At 35.0% G+C, this 23,763-nt stretch overlaps 1 protein-coding gene across 1 annotated transcript in view; it reads left to right on the top strand.

Moving 5' to 3' along the window:
- The window catches only part of FYB1 (FYN binding protein 1), a 96,894-nt gene extending 73,424 nt beyond the window's left edge, over window positions 1-23,470 (top strand). Inside the window, exons 9-18 of the mRNA XM_065873378.1 lie at window positions 969-991; window positions 2,071-2,137; window positions 2,909-3,043; window positions 4,711-4,736; window positions 7,499-7,565; window positions 10,262-10,352; window positions 11,534-11,696; window positions 19,376-19,409; window positions 22,061-22,092; window positions 22,879-23,470. Of these exons, the coding sequence (XP_065729450.1) occupies window positions 969-991; window positions 2,071-2,137; window positions 2,909-3,043; window positions 4,711-4,736; window positions 7,499-7,565; window positions 10,262-10,352; window positions 11,534-11,696; window positions 19,376-19,409; window positions 22,061-22,092; window positions 22,879-22,901 (661 nt within the window). The 3' untranslated portion in view covers window positions 22,902-23,470. The remainder of the gene's footprint in view (window positions 1-968; window positions 992-2,070; window positions 2,138-2,908; window positions 3,044-4,710; window positions 4,737-7,498; window positions 7,566-10,261; window positions 10,353-11,533; window positions 11,697-19,375; window positions 19,410-22,060; window positions 22,093-22,878) is intronic.
- The last annotated feature ends 293 nt before the right edge of the window (window positions 23,471-23,763 follow it).

Here is a 23,763-nt window from a genome sequence, read left to right as displayed (position 1 = left end):
AGCAAAAGAAAATTGAATTTAATGCAATAATGGTTCTGGAATAATACTCTCTTTTTATAAATAAGTCCATCTATGGAATGATGTAATACAGCATAATCTGAAAACTGCCTCATGGGAAAATGCTAGAAGCAAACAGTATCATTGTTTAGAATACTTTATGGTGCTGAATCTCACTTGATTCTTATTAGGTTTGTTTTGCTTTGTTTTTTGCTTTGTTACTACTCATCTATTACAATAAGGAACAGTTTTTCTTCCTTTTCACATATAACATCTGATAACTTTTTTTCTAACTAAAATATAGTTGATTTACTATATTAGTTTCAGGTATACTATACTATATTAGTTTCAGGTATACAACATAGTGATTCAATGTTTTTATAGGTTATACTCCATTTAAAGTTATTATAAAATATTGGCTATATTCTCTATGCTGTACAATATATCCTTGTAGCTTATTTACTTTGTACCTAGTAGTTTGTACCTCTTAAACCCTTATCCCCAGCTTGCCCCTCCACCCCATCCCCTTGTTACTGATAACCAGTACTTTGTTCTCCATATCTGCGAGTCTCTTTCTGTCTTGTAATATTCATTCATTTGTTTTATTTTTTTTAGATTCCACATATAAGTGATAACATACAGTATGTGTCTTTAACTATCTGACTTATTTCACTAAGTACAACACCCTGTAGGTCCACCAGTGTTGTTGCAAATGACAAAATCTCATTCTTTTTATGACTGAGTGACATTCCATTGTGTATATATACTACATCTTCTTTATCCATTCATCTGTCGATGGACACTTAGGTTGCTTCTATTGATATATCTTGGCTATTGTAAATAACATCCTGATAAACTTTTGATTGGAATGTTATTTTTTCTTTTGTATAACTGCTCAATATATTTACTTCTCTCCCTGATAGCTAAATACTTCATATATTAATTTAATTGGTCCACTTTTTTTTTCCTAGCCACAATCAGAGTGGAAGTGGAGGTAAGCCACACACTTTCATCAGCAGTTTCTGCAAGTCTTCAACGTTTTTGTGTGTACTAATGACAAAATGCTTTTGTCTGCAAACAATGAGGAGGATCTTAATGTGGTAGAAAGAACACTGGACTGGAAACCAATGACCTGGAGTCCAGCCCTGGCCACTGAGTGACCCTGAGCAAGTCAGTTCTTTCTTCCAAGTTTGTTATGGGTCGGTCATAGGGTGACTCCACTTCCAGTATGCCCAGGGCAGTCTTGATTTATGCCAATTGTCTGAGCACAATTTTTAGTAGTATCCCCCTTCACTTTCAGAAGTATCCTTGTTTGGATGATAACTTACATGGTCACCTTAGCTATGACTCCTAAAGACTCCTCGTTATCTCATCAACAAAATAAGGGTTACTAATACCTGACAGTGCTAAAATTCTCATCCTAAAAATCAAATGTCAAGTTGATTGTACATATTCCTGTACAGAGAAGGTACTCAATAAAGATTTGTTAAATAAATATTTGTCAAATAGAAAGGTTCCTAAGGACTATAGGATAACAAATCAAAAAAAGGTTTAACTTTTAAAATATCACATTGATGAAATGATATAGAGAAATGAAAAGTCAGCCCATCAATGTTTATAAATTCACCTTTCATTTTATTTGCTTTTCTTTACTTATATCTTGATCAGTAGCTTTTTCTGAATGTCTCTTCAGTATTAATTAAAATTTTCTTATCACCTCTCCCATCTTTTCCCACAATAAATTCTAACTCCATCTTTATTTAATTTGACTTTTTTCATAGTTATTTTCCCCCATTTCTTTCATCTCCCATGCATAATACTCTTTATTTTCCCTCATATTTTTATTACATTTCCCCTCTAAAAATTCCTTATAAGATAATGTTAAAAATAATTAATTTACCTACTACCTATGTGAGAGTGGGAAATAAAGCTAGTTTTTATTTAAATAGTTGATATGAAAGTAGGATGCTTTCTGCAATTAAATAAGACAGATTTATTGTCAAATTTTGAGTGAACATTTGTGACCAAATTATAAAACTAACAGAAGACTTTTTCCCCCTAATTCACATGAAGGGATGTTCCCACCTCCCCCAGACGATGATATTTATGATGGGATAGAAGAGGAGGATGCTGTTAATGGGTAAGAATGATCAGCAAACTGCCTTTTTGCAAAGTATTGTATATACTGGAGTTGTATAGTTTTGATTTCTATTTAAAATAAAAAGCAGAAATAACATTCCCTGTTACGTTACCAAAAATTATTTGAATGTTTAATTAACAGCATTAGTAAATGCGGAAGTGTAACTGCACACACTTCAAATGAAGTGGTATATTGTTTGGAATAACCTTGACAACTACGTCAAAAGAAGTGAAATGAAAAAGGGATAAAGGATTAGAAGTGTTGCAGATTTTCTTTTCAAACTTTTCCCTATCATTTATTTATCAATCAATAATTTATTTTTATGACAATCTGGAAAGTTAATCAGTCGCATGGCTATCCTTTGTATATTAATCATAGTTGTAGGCAACCCAAATAAACTGAGATCATATGCTCTCTGTGGCAAAACCAGTATTGAATCCTTTGGGTGTTTAAACTTTTGAAATGGTGTATTTTAAAATTTAAATACATTTAAAAATATTTTTAATCTATTAACAACTTACTTTTAATACAGTATAGCTAAATTGATGTCTAAAACTTAATCCTGACTCAGCTCGCTAGTTTAAGAACCAGGAGAAATCTACCAAATAGGAAAAAATAACTTAACTGTTTACCTAGTAGAAGCAGTACTCAAAGACCATAACCTGTAAACGTAATAGCTTCATTTTGTTCAATACAATGAGTAGCTTACAGCCTGAACGATCAAAGCAGTATAATTATAAAAAATCTGATCAATGCCTGCATGCTCCAAAGCTCCACGCTACAGGTTGAAGAGAAGAGTAACACGTGGTCCTGGGGGATTTTGAAGATGTTAAAGGGAAAAGATGACAGAAAGAAAAGTATACGAGGGAAACCAAAAGACTCTGAGTCAGACAATGAAGGTTCATCGTAAGAGTCGACCAACCACCAAATACAGTGCACGATAACAGCACTAATAATTTAATCAAATGCTGCTAATATTTTATAACCAATAACCAACTTCTGACAAACTTTTAACAATTTAATGTGTTTTTCCCATTAGTTATTCTAGCCTCATTTACTGTGTCACCCTTAAACTCATGCATTTATATAAGAGGAGCACAAAGTATTCGAAAATCATCATATGGTTCAAAAATATATTTTGCTTTCCATTCAAACATGTACAAGCACACACACGCACAAGTGTACATACACACACCCTCACACATTCATACACACTCACCCTCCATTTAGTAGGACTTTTTTTAACTGTGGCATCACATCTGAATGTTCACAATTCCAATGCCACATTTTATTATATAATATTGTATACTGACTATTCTTCAAAATACACATTCTCTTTTAAAAATTAATTGCTAGAAATAAAGGACACAATTTGGAATTTCTTTTCTCTAAGTACAATATTTAAAGTCTTTGTAACTCTATATCACAATTGTGATATATTAATTCTACTTGAATTACATATTTATCCTATAATAAAATTATTCTAAATATCTTCAGTTTGTATAAATAAAACTAAAGCATAAATTTTACCTTTCCATACAAAAATAACCCTTTAGTATAAGTTCCATGTGTGTGAATTTGAAGGATCTTAATTACACTCGCTGGTACAGGATATCCTTATTTTATATGTGCCTAATAGATTCACCACACTTAACTGAAGTCTTTATAAGATGTTAATTCCACATAGAAGTCCTAATTTTAAACCCTTTTGTGAGACACTAAAACAACACTCAATAAACAGGACTCTTAAAATTATAAGTAAACATAGCAAATCTTCTCTTCATGCAGCATTACTCAAATGTAGTCCTTAGAAATAAAAGAAGAGATTTTTTTTTTTGCTCTAATTACACACCAGCTAATTCTGGTTTTAGATCACTTGAACTAATGACCTTTCACACTTTACTGTAACTGTGCACCATTCTTCCAGTGATGTGTGTGTGTGTGTGTTTAAAGCTCAGAAAGTAATAAAAGCAAAGGTCTTTTTCTGTTGCAACTAAAAGCCACCCAATCCTGATTTCAAATCACTTCTGTTAATAAGCTCTCACTCTCTAGTTTCAGTGGATATTCCTCTCTTATTCACCATTCTTCTTTTGGAGATATACATGTACATATTGTTGAAACATGGTCATATAAAGATTCCTATGACCTCTGCTGATTTTGACTCTGCATTTCTATTCTTTGAGTCAAATAAACAGTTCTGGGCCTGAGCTATGCCACAGTGACTCCAGAATACTGAGACCATTTAATTACTCTGGTATGATAATATGCCCAAACTTCATAGAACAAATCTGCAAACATTGGTCTAATGGCTGTGAGCAAAACAAATCACTGGATATCTTGACTCTTGACTTTTTTGGTCAACACTGGAGTTCACAAAAAGTTTTGCTAAATTCCAGATTGATGGACAGAAACTTGGGACTTAGCAGAGAAATGGAGGATGAGAAAGGAATGACAGTCAACAGATTAATTAGACTTTATAAGCCTCCAGGCTATTCATGTCACTCCTAAATAAAAGACTTAATTTCTGTGTTTATATTGGTCTGATTATAACTGTGTTATCATTTTCTTTCCAGTTTCCCTTCTCCTCCTAAACAAGTGGGTAAGTAATAAAAGCTAATTGCATATTTTATATCTCACTTCTTGCAGATGAGGTAGTGGAAAGGATTGGCTATAGTCACGCTGTCTGAATTAAAGTCCTTACTCTGAAAATAATAAATTGTGTAACCTTGTCAAGTAACTGCACCTGGGGTTACCACAGTTTCTCAACAGTAAAATAGTGGGAAGAGGAAATTTTAAAATATCATGAATTTTAAACAGTTCTTCCAGCCATAGGATCACTATGGAGAAAGGGCCGAGTAGGGATGGACCCCAACATTCCCCATGGACCCTCCCCACCCCAATTCAGTCAGAGCTTGGTGTATTGGACTTATGCATAAAGATTTCTGAAAACATGCCACATTATATGCCATGAAGGTCCTTCTAAATCTAAATTTCTTTGATTTTTAAAATGTATCACTTATATTGTCTTTGGAAAATTTTCCACTGCTCAATGTGAAACAGTTTCTTCTTTGTACAATTTTGATCAGCTTATTTTTTTACCCCTGCTGAGACAGATCTTTAAAGGAGTTTTCTTAAGTTTACTTTGAACAAAATAAAATGTCTCACAAGAATATTCAGGGGCTTTCAAAAAGTTTATTTTGACATGTAAATAAATTGAAAGAGGGCTTCCCTAGTGGCGCAGTGGTTGAGAATCTATCTGCCTGCTAATGCAGGGAACATGGGTTCGAGCCCTGGTCTGGGAGGATCCCACATGCCGTGGAGCAACTAGACCCGTGAGCCACAACTACTGAGCCTGTGCGTCTGGAGCCTGTGCTCCGCAACAAGAGAGGCCGCAACAGCGAGAGGCCCGCACACCACGATGAAGAGTGGCCCCCACTTGCCACAACTACAGAAAGCCCTCGCACAAAAACGCAGATGCAACACAGCAAAAATAAATAAATAAATTAATAAACTCCTACCCCCAACATGAAAATAAATAGAAAGAGCAAACCAAACACAAAGATAAACTATTCTTCCAGACTGTTTATCTGATTTTGTTTTCAGTTATCAATTTGAAAATATGTAAGGCTCTAACTCAAATTGATCAATAACTGATAAGCTTATATCTTAATCTATAATTTTCAAAAAGTACTCAAGAAACTTAGCTCTTGGGCTCCCCTGGTGGCACAGTGGTTGAGAGTCCGCCTGCCGATGCAGGGGACGAGGGTTCATGCCCCGGTCCGGGAAGATCCCACATGCCGCGGAGCGGCTTGGCCGGTGAGCCACAGTCGCTGAGCCTGTGCGTCTGGAGCCTGTGCTCCGCAACGGGAGAGGCCACAACAGTGAGAGGCCCACGTACCGCAAAAAACAAAAAAAAAAGAAACTTAGCTCCACAAATAGTAGGTACAAAATGGAAAAAATGTGATCAAATAAGTAAAAAATGTGTTTCTTGTTTTAATTTTCTTTCATTCTCAAAGGTGTATTAAGTGCATGTGCATGGAATAGTAACTTTTCCCTTTCTGGAAACCAGTGATATGTAATATTTTTACATATTTATTATAGATTCTTCATATAGTTGAGCACGTTTTATCCTGTGAAATTACTTAACCTGAGTGGGAGGAAAATACACACACAAGCACACACACACACACACATATATACATACATATACAGAGCATATATATATATATATATGTGTGTGTGTGTGTGTGTGTGTGTGTGTGTACATATATACAGAAGAGGGGGATTTTTTTTTTTTTGGTTGCACCGGGTCTTAGTTGCGTCAAGCAGGCTCCTTATTTGCGGCTCCCCTGCTCCTTAGTTGTGGCATGTGAACTCTTAGTTGTTGCATGCATGTGGGATCTAGTTCCCTGACCAGGGATCAACCCAGGCTCCCTGCATTGGGAGCGTAGAGTCTTATCCACTGTGCCACCAGGGAAGTCCCAAGGTGGCGGGGGGGTATTTTTTAAAGGAAATCAAATCCTTACCACTACCAGAGAGCATTTTAAACTTTCTGTGATAATCATTTCTTAAAACATTTGTACTCTCTTCAATTCATCTCTTCAGCTTAATTTGCTGTGGAGCAACTTAATAGGTGTAGAGAGGATGCATTCCTCCTGACTTTATTAACAAGAAGTCTAGGATCAAGAAAAATGTCTACATATTGGAAAAGCCATTGAACCAGTTAAGGTCATAGCAACTTTTCCACCAATACTGATTCTCAAGACCTGCTGGTATCAGAAGTGTCTTTTATTTTACAATAGTGCCACACATAATATTCCTATAAGGTAAAAGTTAATGAAGACAGATTAATGAGCAAAAAAGAGGGATAGATAGATAGATGATAGATAGATAGGCACAAAGACAAAGACATATAAATAAAGTGATGTATATTATCCTAGCACCCCAAATCCCATAAACATCTTTACTTCAATCTCTACCTGCAGCCAATGGCCAGTAATATTGATTTGCTTGTCAGCAATCTACTAATCTTACAATTCATCACACCTGTGGATATTCAAATAATCTCAGTCACTGCTTTAGGGTTTTTTTCCTGATAACAATAGTTATTATCATTGTCACTATTTTGTTGTTGTTGTTGTTTTTCTTTTTGAGGGATATTTAACACAAGCATCAAGGAAGAGAGGAACTTCTCTCTCCCTTTTAAGGAATAGGCAGTGCTTCCAGGAGAAATGTACAGAGACCTCAGGAAAACTTATTTTGTTGTCCTTGAAACAATCTTTATATTAAAATCCCATTGAATGCTCACATCAAAATGTACATTAACAGTGTTTCAACATTTGCTATTCTGTCTTTCGTTAGACATGGGAGATGAAGTTTATGACGATGTGGATGCCTCTGATTTCCCTGTTCCACCACCAGAGATGAGGTAATTTAAATGTTCTCATTACAATGAAGTAATGAAAATCAGACGGTTTAAGAAAATTCAGCTGGAATAAAACCCCAGTGAGGGCGTGTGTACTGTGTGCCATCCTGTTGGCTTTGTCGTCCTCTCCCTGATCCCAACTCTGACCTCTCTGCCAGGTTTGTGAATGGATGGATAGCCCAGGTTCTCCTCCTCCTTCTCTCTCTCGCTTCCCCTCACCCCTTCCCAGTGGTCCTTCTTCCTGTCCCCTGATTATCTTCTGACCTATGACTCACCAATGTCTTCATTCATTTATTCACTGGGAAAATATTTGAGAGCCTGATCGCAACTGCTCTCACTGATTCATTCGCTCCCTTTTTTACTTTTTTCTCAAAACGTTTTTTGTCTTGAACACACTGCTTAGTTTATGTCTCAATCCTAACCCACCTGCTTCAAGCCTCCTCCATCCTCCACAAGAAGATCATTTCCTTTTATGAAAAAAAAAAAAGAGACAGCAGATTTGTGTTTTGAAAGGACTTTTACGAGTTATGTCACTTTTTCACAAAATCATCTGATTCTCAAAGGTTCCATTCAAACAAAAACAGTCAACAGTGAATAGTGACATTCTTTAGCTTACCTAAGGCTTCAATTTAATTTTAGACAAAAGTTGTAAGAAAATCTAAAATCAATTAATAGAAGAGGAGTACCTTTTGAAAATTCTTTTGTAATAGAAAATAATATGTTAGGATGCTTTTTTATACTCCAATAAATATGTGAGATGATCTGATACATGCTATGTATGGAAGCAAGAACACCTCTCTAGCTTTTTCAAGAAAAAAGAAAGATGAATAAAAAGATCTTGAAGTTGATCAGTTAAAGGATAAAAGTAACATCAATGGAATACAGTAAGTGGTGTCTTCTGAGCTGTACTGGTAAAAATGCATGAGTGAACTCTAAGTTTCTGTTTTTGTCTTTTTTGTGTGTGTGTGTGGTACGCGGGCCTCTCACTGTTGTGGCCTCTCCCGTTGCGGAGCACAGACTCCGGACGCGCAGGCTCAGCGGCCATGGCTCACGGGCCCAGCCGCTCCACGGCATGTGGGATCTTCCCAACCGGGGCACGAACCCGTGTCGCCTGCATCGGCAGGCGGACTCCCAACCACTGCACCACCAGGGAAGCCCCTCTTTTTTGTTTTTTTTTACCAACATTGTTAAACTAATTTTACACAACAAGAGCAAGATCAAAGAAACTGAGGGGAAAATATCCTGTTATTTATATAAGAAGATCAAGTTCTACAGGCAAAACACACCAGAAATATGAAAGGAGAATCATTCTCCTTTTTCAGTTCTCCATGAAAGGAAAATCTAATCTTCAGAAATATGTTAAGTTTTAATATTCCTCACCATTGGGAAGTCGCTTCTATTCCTGACAGTTTTAAGCACATTTTTGTGTTTAATATTACTGTAGAAATGCCACCACATTCCATTAAATATCTCTCTAGGTCACCCACTGGCCCTTTTCTTTAAGCAAAATAAGCCCCAGCTGATTAAACTTTGTGCGATATGTACTAATTTCTTTCCCATTGCTTATTTTCAGAGTTCAAGGCAATCGTGTGTCTCTAACACAGCATTCTATTTTTTTAAATAAATTTCAATAAATTACCCTTAAAGAGAGCTTGTGGGTCATTTTTAACATTCATGTATATTCTGATCGCTCCAGAGTGCTAATCCGGGCCAGCGATTCCACTACTACCCAGGTACCATCAGAGAGAAGGTATGAGGGACAATGCAGAACCTAGGGCAGGACAGTGTGCTAATTCATTTCCCAGTGAATGAACTAAATTCTAAGATTCAAAAATTTTAAATAAATCAGTTACAAACAAAACTTTACCTTAGGTAATCAAAATTAATGTCAGTGTTTAAAATTTTTCATTATTCACAAATATTCTGATTTTTTAAATTCCCTCCTACAGAGAGTCACAGCCTTTCCCTAATATCCATACTTAACCCAGGAATTGTTCACAACCTTGGTTGCAAATTAATATCACCTGGGAACTTTTAAAATATATTCAGTACCTGGACCACACTCAATTTAATTAATTAGAATTTTTAATTAATTTAATTTCTGGGAATTAGACAAGGGCAGTGGTATTTTTTAAAAACTTCCCAGGTGATCCTATATGTGGCCAGGCTGGAGAATCACTACCTCAGAGCTGTTCACCTCTCTTATAATAATTGGCTTTAGTTGGTATCATGAGATGTGACCCTGGCTTTGTTTTAAGTAGATTATATATAGATAAATTTTTTAAGCCATAAAAATCAGTCTTTCACAAAGTGTTCTTTTTTAAAAAGCCTTTTCTATGACATTAGCCAAACCACTTAATTATCTAGGAAAGGCTGAAAAATATAAGGGGTTCAAGAATAGGTTGAATCATATGAAACTGCTGATATGTAACCATGTTTAAACTATACTTCAGTCATTTTATACCATTCAACATAATACATTATCTCTCACTTCCATTTTAACTCAGTCTGTATTCTTTTGAAAATCTATTCTGCATTATGAAATGTCATCATTTATTACAATGAATGTACTAGATTTCTAACAATGATAATTGAAAATGAAATTTAGCAAAAATGTAATGTTATGAATTGTCTGTTATACACTATTCTTCTTATATTTTGAAACTAAATGCTATTTTATGTGTGTTCTGCCATCCTAGTCAAGGAGCCAAGGCCAAGGCAGAAGAAAAAGACCCTAAGAAACTAAAAAAGCAAGAAAAAGAAGAAAAAGACTTCAGGAAAAAATTTAAAGTATGTTTACATTTAAATATCATACAAAGTTCAAAGTGCTAATGAAAAATTTGATGATTTTTAAAAGTGTGATTATCAATATCACAGTCCTCCATCACAACTCCTTTATTTTCTACAAAATTTATTTTAGATTTAAATTTATTCCTATAAGAAATTAAGTAAACTCTCATACATGCACAATATATGTACTGTGATAATCATCTAAATTTAGCTGTCCTTTGAAACTTAATAAGAAGGTAAGCTAAAAATAGAATAGATAAAAAAGATGTGAGATAGATAGATATATGTGAAATATTATTCAGCCATGAAAAGCAAGGAACTCCTGCCATTTGTGACAACAGGGATGCACCTTGAGAGCATTATACCAAGCAAAATAAGTCAGAATGACAGAGACAAATACTGTATGATATCACTTATATGTGGAATCTAAAATAACCAAACCCACAGAAATCAAGAGTAAAATCATGGTTACCAGAGGAGGGGAGCATGGGGAGATGTCTGTCAAATGGGTACAAATACTCAGTAGTTAGATGAGTAAGTTTTAGGGATCTAATTACAGCACGGTGCTTATAGTTAGCAATACTGTATTATATACATGGAAGTCCCTAACGGAGCAAATCTTAAATGTTCTCACTATAAAAAAAGAAATGGTAATATTGCGAGGTGATCAAGCCAATAGAACTTATGTTCTGATTGTTATCATTTTGCAATATATGAGTGCGACAAATCAACACATGCATTACATCTTAAATTTAAAAAAACTTTTTATTTTAAAAATAATTATTAGGGGCTTCGCTGGTGATGCAGTGGTTGAGAGTCCGCCTGCCGATGCAGGGGACACGGGTTCGTGCCCCGGTTCGGGAGGATCCCACATGCCGTGGAGCGGCTGGGCCCGTGAGCCCTTGCCGCTGAGCCTGCGCGTCCGGAGTCTGTGCTCCGCAATGGGAGAGGCCACAACAGTGAGAGGCCCGCGTACCGCCAAAAAAATAATAATAATAATAATTATTATTATTAGGTTGGTGAAGTTATGAGTGATTTTTCTCCAAAGAAGTTTTTGTTATTTTTTGAAAACAAGGAACTAGTTATTTAACAAAGATTTTCTTACTAAATCTGTCAATAAATGAATTACTTTAATAATACACATCAATCAATAAGGTAAATGCTTTTCCTTATTTTTCCAGTATGATGGTGAAATTAGAGTCCTCTATTACACCAAAGTTGCACCCTACTTAACTTCTAAAAAGTGGGGGAACAGAGATCTACAGGTGAAGCCTGGAGAATCCCTGGAAGTTATACAAAACACAGATGATACAAAAATTCTCTGCAGGAACGAAGAAGGAAAATGTAAGTCACTATTTATTCTTTATCGATAGGACACCCCAGAATTTAACGACTAAACAAGTCTTAGTGATCACTCCTATTTGTATTAACTGTTTTTGCTCCATGCTTTGTGAGTTGTGGAAAACATTAAGAAACTGGAGACCTTGCTGTGCTGGAATCAATGTATTTTACTTTAATTTTTTTTTTTTTTTTCATTTCCCACCTGCTATATTTGGCACTGAGTTGCCAAAGTTATGCCAAATGTGTGCTTCTGGAAATGTGGTCCCCCAGACCACCAGCATCAGAAAACTCCTGTGTGTATTACAATTCTAACACCCTGGACCCACCCTTGACTTGCTGAGTCATGTACTCTGTGGGTCAGACAGAGTCTGTGATCATAACGGCTTCCCTAGTTTGCTCCTACATACACTAAAGTGAGAACCACTCTGCTAAAGTAGTGAGTGGTTCTTGCTCTGGTCTGGTTTGAAATTATATCGCATATGTCACACCTAGAATCTCCAGTTTTCCTACCTTGCAAATTCACTTGTTTTCACTTCCTGTTCGGCCACATTTAATATGACATTCTATTCCAAATAAACACAAGAGTGTCCTGTCCTCTCTGACTTTCTGAGCTACTAAAGCTGGCAGGTGGAAATGTTTTTGTCCAGTTTTAAAAGGAAGCTTATTTCATTTAACGTCCAGGGAAGAGTAAGTCAAAATTATGTTGTCCTATATTTAAAATTGAATGGCCAACATGGCTGTCCCATATCAGCTCGGTAAGTCTGCACGGAAAACACAAACTCTGAGTTCAATTTTAATGACAGGAAGGTGACTCAGGGACAGGAACCGAAGTAGATGTTTTAAGAATAAAATACAGTGACTCAAGGGTGGGGAAAATGGATCTAAAGCTTTTATGGAAGGGGTGTGGTTGGCTTTAAAAGAAAAAAATGGAATGTGGGTGCAAAGGATAAGAGGCAGGGGTATGTAGCATTACGACTTGAAGGTTACTGGAGATAATTCAAAGGTGGAGCTCCAGAAGACAAAGAAAACCCCCATTCAGACCTGGATTTGTGAAGATGTACCCCAAGGAATAGTCTTAAATGCAGAATAACTACATGCTTTAAAAGGTCATCAAAATATTTTAAAATGTTCAAATTTTTAAAATTATTAAATAAGTTATGATAAATATATAAACTGTGTATTTTCCAGGGTGATTATGATAGCATGAGGAAATTCTCATGATACAACAGTGAGAGGAATAAGAAGCCTGCTTAAAGTAGGATAGGATTTATTTACAGCCATGTTAAAAAATATGTAAATAAAAGAAACCAAACTAAAATCCTGATAGTGGCTGATTAGGGTGATGGGCCTAAATGATATGTTTCCTTCCCTCTACTTTCCAAATTATTTCACATTTTTCACAACAGAGAATTGTTCTAGTACTTGTCATGTGGACCTTTCTCCAGAGGACAAGCTTCAGACTTATCTTGACCTGCTGTCCTGAGATTTCTGTCCCCGCAACAAATCCCATCTAGAGCAATGCTCCTCGACTCCGAAGTACATACACTTCACGTGGGGATCTTGTTAAAAATGCAGATTCTAACTTAGTAGGTCTGAGGTAAGGTGTTTTCCCAAGCTCGCAGGTAATTGATGCTGCTGGTCCGCAGAACATACTCTGAGTAACAGGATGTAAATGACCTCAACAACAAACATGTATAGATACAGATGAGCAGATGTAGATTCAGCATCAAAAACAGAAATTCAGAGGAGACTCCCACCTAGGAGCCAGTAGACCTTAAGAATGAGGAAAAGCAACAGCCATTCTGGGATAATTTGTAATCTGCTATCATTTTCTACTTCGACCTCAGTAATTCTAAATACTGCTATGAATACTGGAGGACTCCTATCCTCTTAGAATTTATCATCTGTTAAAAATGAGAGGTGAAAACATTACATGACATCCTGGTAGATAAAATCAAGAGTTCCTTGTAACTTTTCTCTTCTTTTTTTTTTTTCTGTGGCAGGACCAATGCACTTTACAATTCTCAAGCTCACTGATAACTAATTCAATTCTTAGGTGGTTTTAGGGTCCACCTCGAACAGAATGAAAACCAGATGATTATATCAGTAGCACTTGCGTACTAGTTGTTTTTTATTTATAGACTTTCTTTGGCCAGGACTTTGTCTTAGTTTGGCTTTCCCATTTGGGAGGAGATTCTGGGATACTCCCATGAGCACGTGGAGAAGTAGACTGGGAAGAGAAGGCAGCTAATAAAATCTTGTTAATAAACTGGGAAGAGAAGGCAGCTAATAAAATCTTGTTATCAAAAAAAGGTACACTTGGGTAGTAGGAGTTTAATCAGTTGGGAAATCGGAGTGGCAGTGTTATCCCATCTGGTGGGAAACAAACTGGGGTACTTATACATCAACTCCGTGTCCATCAGGAATTGAAGCCTACTCCTGGGCAGGTGGGAGGGCCACCAAGAGCATCTGCGATTTCATTATTCCACGATTCAATGATCATATCTGCTTAATTTCCCTTTTATTTTTCCAAATCTCTTGCTTTTCTTAATTTTTCTAAAACTGCTGGTTAGTCCTTCCTTGAACTGGATCCTTAACATGTTTAATTTTCTTAATTTCTGATCTATTCCTCAAATACCTCCATAGGATTTGGGACAATTGTTGTATGGATTTAACCCTTCCTCACCTGGATTATTGCAATAGCCTTTCAAATGCTATGTCTCCTTAGCCTTCTCTCAGCCAATCCACTCACCATACTGTTACCCAAATATTATTTTTAAAAACATGAAGTCTTTAGGGTTAGTATATAAAGCCCTTTGTGATCTAGCGTCACCTTCATCAACTATTTCCCATCTGCAACTAACACTCCAGAAATGTAAACTATTCATTTGTCATTCCCTGAATAAATTATGCTATTTCATCCTTCTATGCTATTTTATTCTACTTGGAATGCCCATAAATTATCTATTAAAAACAACCCAGTTGTCATCTAAAATTGGAAGCACACTCCCTCCCTCCTCTGCAGCCACCCTAACACAATTAATCTCTCCCTTGCTGCACCATGCCACTACTGTTATTGCGGTCACCGTCCTTACTGTTTTTCCAATCTATTACTCTTATGAGACGGAGCTTGAGAGTAGCTTCAGTGGAATGTTCTCAACACTGTATTGCCAACACATTCTACACTGCCTGGCACCTTGTTTGGGGCTTGCTGAATTGAGTATAACAATTTGGAGATTGCAGTTGGATAACCAGATGAAATCTGACATACTGACATTCACAGGAAGAAGTCCGTTGAATAGTTTAACTTGTTAGAAGACAGAAGTTCTCTGTCTTAGCCATAGTGATGTGGTTCACTTGTTGTGTATCATTTGGGAGACTCTGAATCTTTCAGTTCCTTTTTTCTACATCTAATTAGCAGTAACGACATTTGCAGTCCAACATCACGATGACCCTAACATTTTCCTTACTTTCTATTCTTCTTTAATCCATCCAAAAAAAAAAAAAAGAAAACCATAGTTTACTTAAACCTAATTTGTAATGATAGATATGAGAGGCTAAATCATTAACAGTAATCCCTTCCCACTGTGGAGTAGAGTACAAGCCACTTTTACAGGCATTATCACATTTGATCAGGTCTCACCCGCTGACTTGTAGAAAAGCACGTTGTAGAGGCATTGAGATCTTAAATATATATGTCTGGCACGTTCCCAAATGTCTAGAATTTCTCGCTAATGTTTGTGCATGTTCCTCAACTCAAAGTCTCATAAGCTGTGAGTTTTCCCACCTCCTGTCACTGGAGAAAATTTTTCTACAAAAAAGTGTGGAATGAGACATGAGCTGAGTTGTGATCAAAATGTTGTCCATTTCCTTTGGGCACCAAAGGAAGGGGAATTTTAAAGGTGTTTTGGGTGTCCCCAAATCCAATTGATGATTTCTTTGCTTAGGTAATTTTGGTTTCGATTTTAAAACAGCACATGTTCACTGAAGAAAATTTTTGTATTCAGAAATTTAATGTCACCTGATTTGAAGCCCTAAAAATAAGTAGGGAGAGAAAAAGAGAGAGGGCAAGAGAACATTTTTATAGAACTAGGATAATAATTTATATTTAGCATTATACACTGCATTTTGTTTTTAATTTCTATTACATTATGAGCATTTTCTCTTGAAGTCGGACGTTGTTCCACTTGCCTTAGTAAATCTATGCAGTATGACTTTATTGTTTTTAAACTGCGTGAGGCCAAATTGAGTAAGTTTAACTTTATTTCTGGACTTGCTCACAACAAACGAAATAATAAGGAAATAATAAAATTTGTCATTTTTATTGAGTAAAAAATTTGAAAATATTAGAACAAAGATATTTTTTCCAAAGATGGTTTTGTATATCCTTGGTAATTTTATATTCACAACACCCTTCTGAAAGGTGAGTCATTAGTCCTGCGACACACCTGCACTGCAGCAAGTAAATGTTTTGGGAAGAAATTAGCTGGCACATATGGTGGGTGGGTGTTACTTTCTTAACCAACTCTACCCACCACATATTTCAAAACATTTGTTTCAAGTCACTGTGTTCTGCTCTATGAATGTGAGATTTCCTAATGATAATTTCATATTACGTGTGAGCATCCCTGGTGTGCCAGTGCCCATGATATTATAGAGCTAACTAAACACAGCAGCCACTCTGCATGTTACAGAACTATGATGAGGTTTTCTGTTTATTTCATTTGTTTGTATTTTTCATGACATTCCCTATGATGAATGTTCATGGAACATGTGAGCAGAGAACATTTTTCTACTGCAAAAAAAAAAAAATTTGTGTCTAGGAACTATCATGGAGAAGTTGTTTAAAACTCCATGGTAAGACACTTGTTTTGACACTGTCATGAATCATGCTTGTAATAGAATGAAGTTTCAGCACAGATTTTTAAAGGTACTAGACAGCAAAACCTATGCTGTATTAAAAGTCGTTAACCCTACAAAAGTGCTATATAATAGTGATTTCATAGTTTATGAGCCCCAAATGATCACATCATTTCAGGCAACTAAAGTAGAGCAGCACAGTACCATCCCACACCCCAACCCCTTGATAAGTTTGTTCTTAAATAATATTCACAATCGTTGATGTTTATGTAGCTCACACAATAACAAAAACAACAAAACGGCAACAACGTTAGAGTTTTCAACAAAAGAAAAAGCTGCTCCATAGAACGCTTGAAGAGTCAAGATATAGGAGGAAATGTAATAGGGATTTGAGAAGCTAGGAAAATATATTTTTTTATAAATAAACTTTGTGAGGTTAGGTAATTAAGCTCTATATCATGAGTTATTAACTTTGGTCATTGAAAGGACTGTTTTATGCCTAATTACAGATAGTGTTTTATCCAGGTCTACACAATTTTAGCATAACTGAGTTTTAAAAAGTAGATGACCTACAAGCACAAGAAAATAAAAACCTTTTACTTCCAGAAATGGTGATTATATTCTCTTTGTTTTGGATTTTGTTTCTCTTGACCTTCTAAATATTTTTTACAAACAACAACAGAAATATAGTTGAGGCCAGAATAATTCCAATCTCTGGCACTATTTTCTTACTTCTTATACATTTCTCTAATTGTCTACATGCTAATTTTAGTTCAGACACTTTACAAAGCCCAGACAACTCACAATGAGATTGATTTCATCGTTAAAGGCTTCAGTCGTTATTTTAAAATTATTAATTTAAACATGAATATCAATGGGAACACTTACTTGTATTGTTTTATTTTCCAATTTGTTTTAAGAGAAAATTCAAAATGAAAACATAACCACCAATTTTAACTAACGAAAAAAAAAACTTTGTGACTCTTACTGTCTGTAGAAATGGTTCACACTTTATGTTAGCCCTAAACAGAAGTACGAGTAAAGATAGACTTCAATTATTGGAAGCCTGACACAAAATCCACACTTTGTTCAAAAAGTCTGTTATTTGCACAGAGTTTCTCTTTTGAGAGACACACATAGAGTTGAATTTGTTAGAGATGAGATTATCCCCCTTTAAAAATTGCGCTAAATGATGATGTCTACCTTAACTATTTTTTAAAGTTTGTTAACGTGAAATGACTGAAAGAACTGTGGAATCAAAGTCTACCCAAGGATCATAGATATTAATTTTAGATGACCTTTATATTAATTTTTCCACTTCTTTAATTGAAATAAAAAGGAAGGTATAACATTGTCTAATTTTTAATACTCTGAGAAAAATATTACTTATTGTACTTTTATCATTTTGACATATGCTTCATTACTGCCATGCTGCAGGAATTCAGAGATAACTTCGATTCTTTATTTTCCAAATATGATTCTTATGAACAATTTTCATCAACAAGTAGTTAATTTCTTGACAAAATATTTTGGTGGAATTGTTTTTACCCTGGAATATTTCAAGGGAAAGTTCATTCTCTTAATTTTTAATCCACAATTTCAGTTGTATGATTCTAACTTTAAAAAAATTTTGCATGTTAAATCAATGGCAATATGATATTAGTATGTTTATGTAAGTTTATTAACGTTGGTATTAATTTTTGCTTGTGAGCTTCCTGCTTTATCATTTTTTACACATTTACTCTTATTTAGAACCAAAACTAGATCTGAGGTGGAGCAAAACCAATAGACTGACTCAGTGAAAGAAGTTATTTGGAAGCTGTATTGACAAGACTATAAATGGTACTAATATCAAGCATACAACAGTGGCTAGGTGCTAACACAAAACCAATAATTCCAAAGGCTAGTAACATTAATTAGATGTCAGCAGACATTTTCTTAAGAAAAATAGCCCGTATGTTTTCTTAGGAGTATTTTGCACAAGAGGGGCAAAAATAAAGTGAAAAAAACTTTGCTTTCTTGTATAAAATGTTTATTTTCCATTTAACAGAGGAATCACTAGAATCCCTGATACGTGCTCTTCTAATAGTTATTTATTCCATGAAAGATGAAAATGCAAACATCGACGCTCTGTCAGATGGCAAAAGCAATAGTGAAAGATCTTTCACACTCATTATAAGAGAGGTGTTTTGAAACCATTTAGAATGCACACTCCCCCAAGTACACACTAGATTGCGGATCTGAAAGGGGAATGGAACACAGTTCTGACTGTTCAGTATAATAAAATTTGAAACGTTAAGTCTTAGACCTGGTGATATTTAAAATCCCTACCTGTGACCTACTTTTTTCATAGAAGAAATTATGCTTAATAAATTCTTAAAACTGTGTCAAATGGGTAACACCTTAAAGAAATAGATTAAAATGTGAAAGAAGATTATGCTACAACCTACAGTAGCTTAGAAAAGAAAATATTGGTTTTTAATTTAAGGGGGAAAGGAGGAAAGATTGTAAATGGAGGAAAAGAGTCATGTAGGAGAGAGAGAGAAAAAAAAGTTAGAGAGAAGAGGAAAAGTTGTAAAGCAGAAACTAACACACCATTGTAAAGAAATTATACTCCAATAAAGATGTTAAAAAAAAAAAAAGGAAGGAGAGAAAAGTGGACACAAATAAGAAAAATAAGTCATATTTGGAGATAAAAATAATTATTCAATATATTATATCATATTCTTTAATTATTAAATTCTATTTCAATTTCTTTAAAAATAGTAGGGATTTTTCTAGTTTGTACTGTTAATAAAATTTATTTTCTTTTTCTTTCTTAGACGGTTATGTCCTTCGGAGTTACTTGGTAGACAAGTAAGCCCATTTTCTTCTACTACTATACTTCTGAAAATAATTATATGCTTTTCTTTAAGAAAGTTTCCTAATATCACTTACATAATATAATCTACTAAACTATCATAAATAAATTTTAAAACAATATGCTATACTAATGTCAATATGGTAGTACCCATAACGAAGTTAGTTTTGATAAAGTGTCACTCTTTTAAATATAAAGGAGGAGCCCTTCTCATTCATGATTATACAGTTCATAGTTTTAGATATTCATTGGATACACACATTGCAAATATTGGAGACAGGTCAAAACCACTAACACTTTGCATTTCACTAGCTATTAATGCAGTTGATTGAATTGAATTAATCAGGTATCGATTAGTGTCTGCAGAGTAGGTACAAATATCGCCTGTAAACGGTTTATGGCTTGGCGCCTAACTGAAGGCTTTTCTTTACTCACACTAGGCATAGTAGAGTATTAAGTTGCCTTTTTTGGAAGCATGCCAGAAAAAGATAGCGGTCAATGATTCTTCTATTTTTATGAATAGGACATTGTCACAGTCTGGTACTAGTGCTATTAGAGTCCACCCACAATGTTATAAGATCCTATTCCAAGTAAACCAGTGCAAGAAATGAACTCCATTATCAGGGTAGGTCATATACCAATACAGAGATTTACAGAATTCAGCATGATTAAGAAATCAAGGACGATTCACAAACTGTATCCATAAATAACCTGACACCAATCAGAAAGAGGCAAAACAATGTTAAGGGCTCTGTCAGCAAACCAGGAAAGAGTCAAAAGAAAAATAATCACAATACTTTTATTTTCCTCAGAGCATTAATCACAGTAGTAGGCATGGGACTTTTCAATAGGTTTTACTCTATGAAAGATACAAATTTCAAGGAAAGAATGCGTGACAAATAACGGGACCACGTCTTCATCAGTGATTACTACAGGATGATTAAGAGAGAATTCAGAAAGTGTACTTTCTAAGTAATTATTGCTTTACTACCTATTGAAGTGAATACTTAATAAAAGTTTATTGAATGAATAATAGAAAAAAATCTGTCCTCTTTGCATTTGTATCAGATTTCCATTAGCCAAATCCTCCCTCAATCTCAGAGAAAGGATCCAAACAGAAGACCTAGGGAACTCACAGCATCTGCCATAGTTGGCAGCAATTTGAAAAGCCTGCTGCTGCTTCCATGATAAATGCACAGAGGTAGTATAGGAACCAAGAGTAGGTCTGGTCTAAATGACAAAGTCACCTTACATTTGTGTATCCTACGTTTCAAGGCTATATTAATATTTATAATTCTTTCTACTTTAATTACTTGCATATCATTCTCTCCTCCATTAGATTATAAGTTTCTTGAAATAAAAACTGTGTCTTACTTATATCTCCTGGTACATAGGAGGGACTCAGTGTGTGTGTAGAATAGAATATTTCACAAAGATTCAGGACCAGATAAAACCTAAAATGTGTAAAACTCACCAGAACGATTATTATGGCTGCCGCCTATAACCACAAATATTTTTTAAATTATATAACATAAGAATCACCATACAGTGACCTCCTTGGCAGTCCAGTGGTTAAGACTCCATGCTTCCAATGCAGGGGACATGGGTTCAATCCCTGGTCGGGAAACTAAGATCCCACATGCTGCGCGGCATGGCCAAAAACTTTAAAAAGTAAAAAATAGGACTTCCCTGCTGGCGCAGTGGTTAAGAATCCGCCTGCCAATGCAGGTGACATAGGTTCGAGCCCTGGTCCGGGAAGATCCCACATGCCGCGGAGCAACTAAGCCTATGCGCCACAGCTACTGAAGCCTGCGTGCCTAGAGCCCATGCTCCGCAACAAGAGAAGCCACTGCAATGAGAAGCCCACGCACCACAACGAAGAGTAGCCCCCGCTCGCCACAACTAGAGAAAGTCTGGCGTGCAGCAATGAAGGCCCAACGCAGCCAAAAATAAAATTAATTAATTAATTAATTATAAATAAATAAATAAAATATATAAATAAAAAAAGAATCACCATACAAACCATATCCTGGCTGCTTATTTTGTAACCAATATTTATATATTTTAAATTAATATTTACAAATTATAATTAGAAACATTGCAGAAAGCATGCACCCATTTCCTATGCCAAATATTTCTGTATTTGATTCAACATTTGAAGTTCAAGTGAAAGTAGTATAAATCTGATATTACTGAACATAAAGAATCCATCACAGTTTTGGATTAGGGCCCCCAGTGGAGTACTGTGCCGTGATTTTTCAGTTTGTTCAGTTCAACAAACGCTACTGACCAAGGACAGCTGTGTGCTAGGCTTATAGTTCTATCTAAAGATGAGTAAGGCATGGTCTATGCTCTTGGGGCATGTTTTCATTATTCTGTATGTCTATGATATGGAATAAATTTTGTGTGTGTGTGTGTGTGTGTGTGTGTGTGTGTGTGTGCTATAAGAATGAAACAGAGGATTAGATTAAATCAATGAAAGGAGATACAGATGAATATGAAATTTCTTCCCACTTATAAATGTAACTTCTCACCCTTAAATGCCTTATGTCACATAAAATCACATTATTAAACTTATAACCTAAATATTGCTTTAATGTTAAGAAGATTCTTTCTTTAAAATAAAATTTATTTTCTACATTTACAGTGATGGAGAGATTTATGACGATATTGCTGATGGTAAGTCTCACGTGGCATCCAGCACAGAGAACAGTCATGGTGAATTTACTGTTCTTACAAATACTGAAAATAGCTTGCTGGATTAATTAGAGCCTTCCAATCTGATTAGAATTTGAATCACCTGAAAATGTTAAGAAAGGTAAATGCCATGGTATAATGAAATAAAATTATTTTTGAACATGACTGAAAATCAAGGAAAAATCTCTTATTTATTTTCTTTGAAAGCAGAAGAATGAAATATTAGTGTATTTTTCATTATACCATGAATCTTAATAAGAATTGCTTTATCCACAAAAACATTTGTGCCTCAACAATAAGTAGGTACTTATTTCATAACCTGTATTACTCACTAGTATTATCTAAGCATTGTACATTTCTAAATTATGATCTAAAACATTAATCTCACCTGAAATGAAGCATAGTGTTAATTATGTTCCTTTTAGTCTCCTTTTAAATGTATGATTCTTACTGATACCTAATATTTTCAACCTCATTCAGAATTACTATCAAAAAGTACATTTAATTAAGTACCAGGTAAAATAATCTTGAGCCTCATTTTGATAGAGAATAGATTTGTCCAGAAACTTTGTTTGGAAAAGTACACTGAGCAATGAATGTTAAATAAATATATGGCCTTCGATTTAAATGCTTTTTCATAAAGTGAGACAATTCTCCTATTTTTATCCTAAACCAGGAGAGTATGAATCATTTACATTTACAGTGTTGGAACACTTAGAGGATATGTATTTTGTGTAACTAATTTAAATTTGTATTTTCTTCTTTTAGGTTGCATCTATGACAATGACTAGTTCTCAGCTTTGGTCATTCTGCTATGTTCATTTGATGACAATGTGAAGTCTGTGTTTTAATTGTCCTATGTTATCGGGTATCATAGAAAATGAATGCACAAAACTAGTTATTACCATTTGTTATAAAATTATGATTATTTTTATACATTTTGAGATTTTGGACTTAGAAAATGATTTCCCTGCTTAATCAACATCTTGGAAGACTGCATCAATGAGATGTAAGAAATATTAAATACCCAGTTCTGCCTCAGCTACAATTATGTAAGCACTTCTTTTAGACCATCAATAGACAACTCTCCCTTCCGAAAAAAAAGAAAAATCTTTTGAGAAAAAATGGCTGTTGTCTAAAGAAATATAAAGAACAACAAAAATATAAGGAAGGAAATCTTTAAACTTTTCATAAGAAGAAAAACTCTTGTTTGTACTTCTAATGATCCTATCTTATATTCTCTATTCAAATTATCTATCTTTTAAAAGGCAGGGCTGTCTCCACTCTTACCGGTGGGTTAAATGTTTTCAAACATTATAGTAGTAGCAGAACTTTTGTATAAAGTTTACCATATAATTGTTTAAAATACTGTTGTAACTAGAGTAGATATGAATGAAGACCACCCCAAAATTATGAAGAATGGAAGAATGGAGTTCAAAATTGACTAGCCTTTCATGGCACCTCTTTACTATGAAGACTCTTTTAAAGGTTTCTGTTTTTGTTTCTCTATTACCCCTATGGAAAAAAAATTTTAAACCACTTTACTGGAAAGTTGGCCAGCAGAGGAAATACAAATTAATAAACCTTAGCGTTTGGGCTGGGGTATTTCCTATTGGTACGTACTCAACCAAAAATAACCCCAAAACAAAATGT

Source organism: Phocoena phocoena, chromosome 3, assembly GCF_963924675.1.
Source record: "Phocoena phocoena chromosome 3, mPhoPho1.1, whole genome shotgun sequence".
Lineage (NCBI taxonomy): Eukaryota > Metazoa > Chordata > Mammalia > Artiodactyla > Phocoenidae > Phocoena > Phocoena phocoena.
This window is presented reverse-complemented; position numbering and strand designations above follow the sequence as displayed.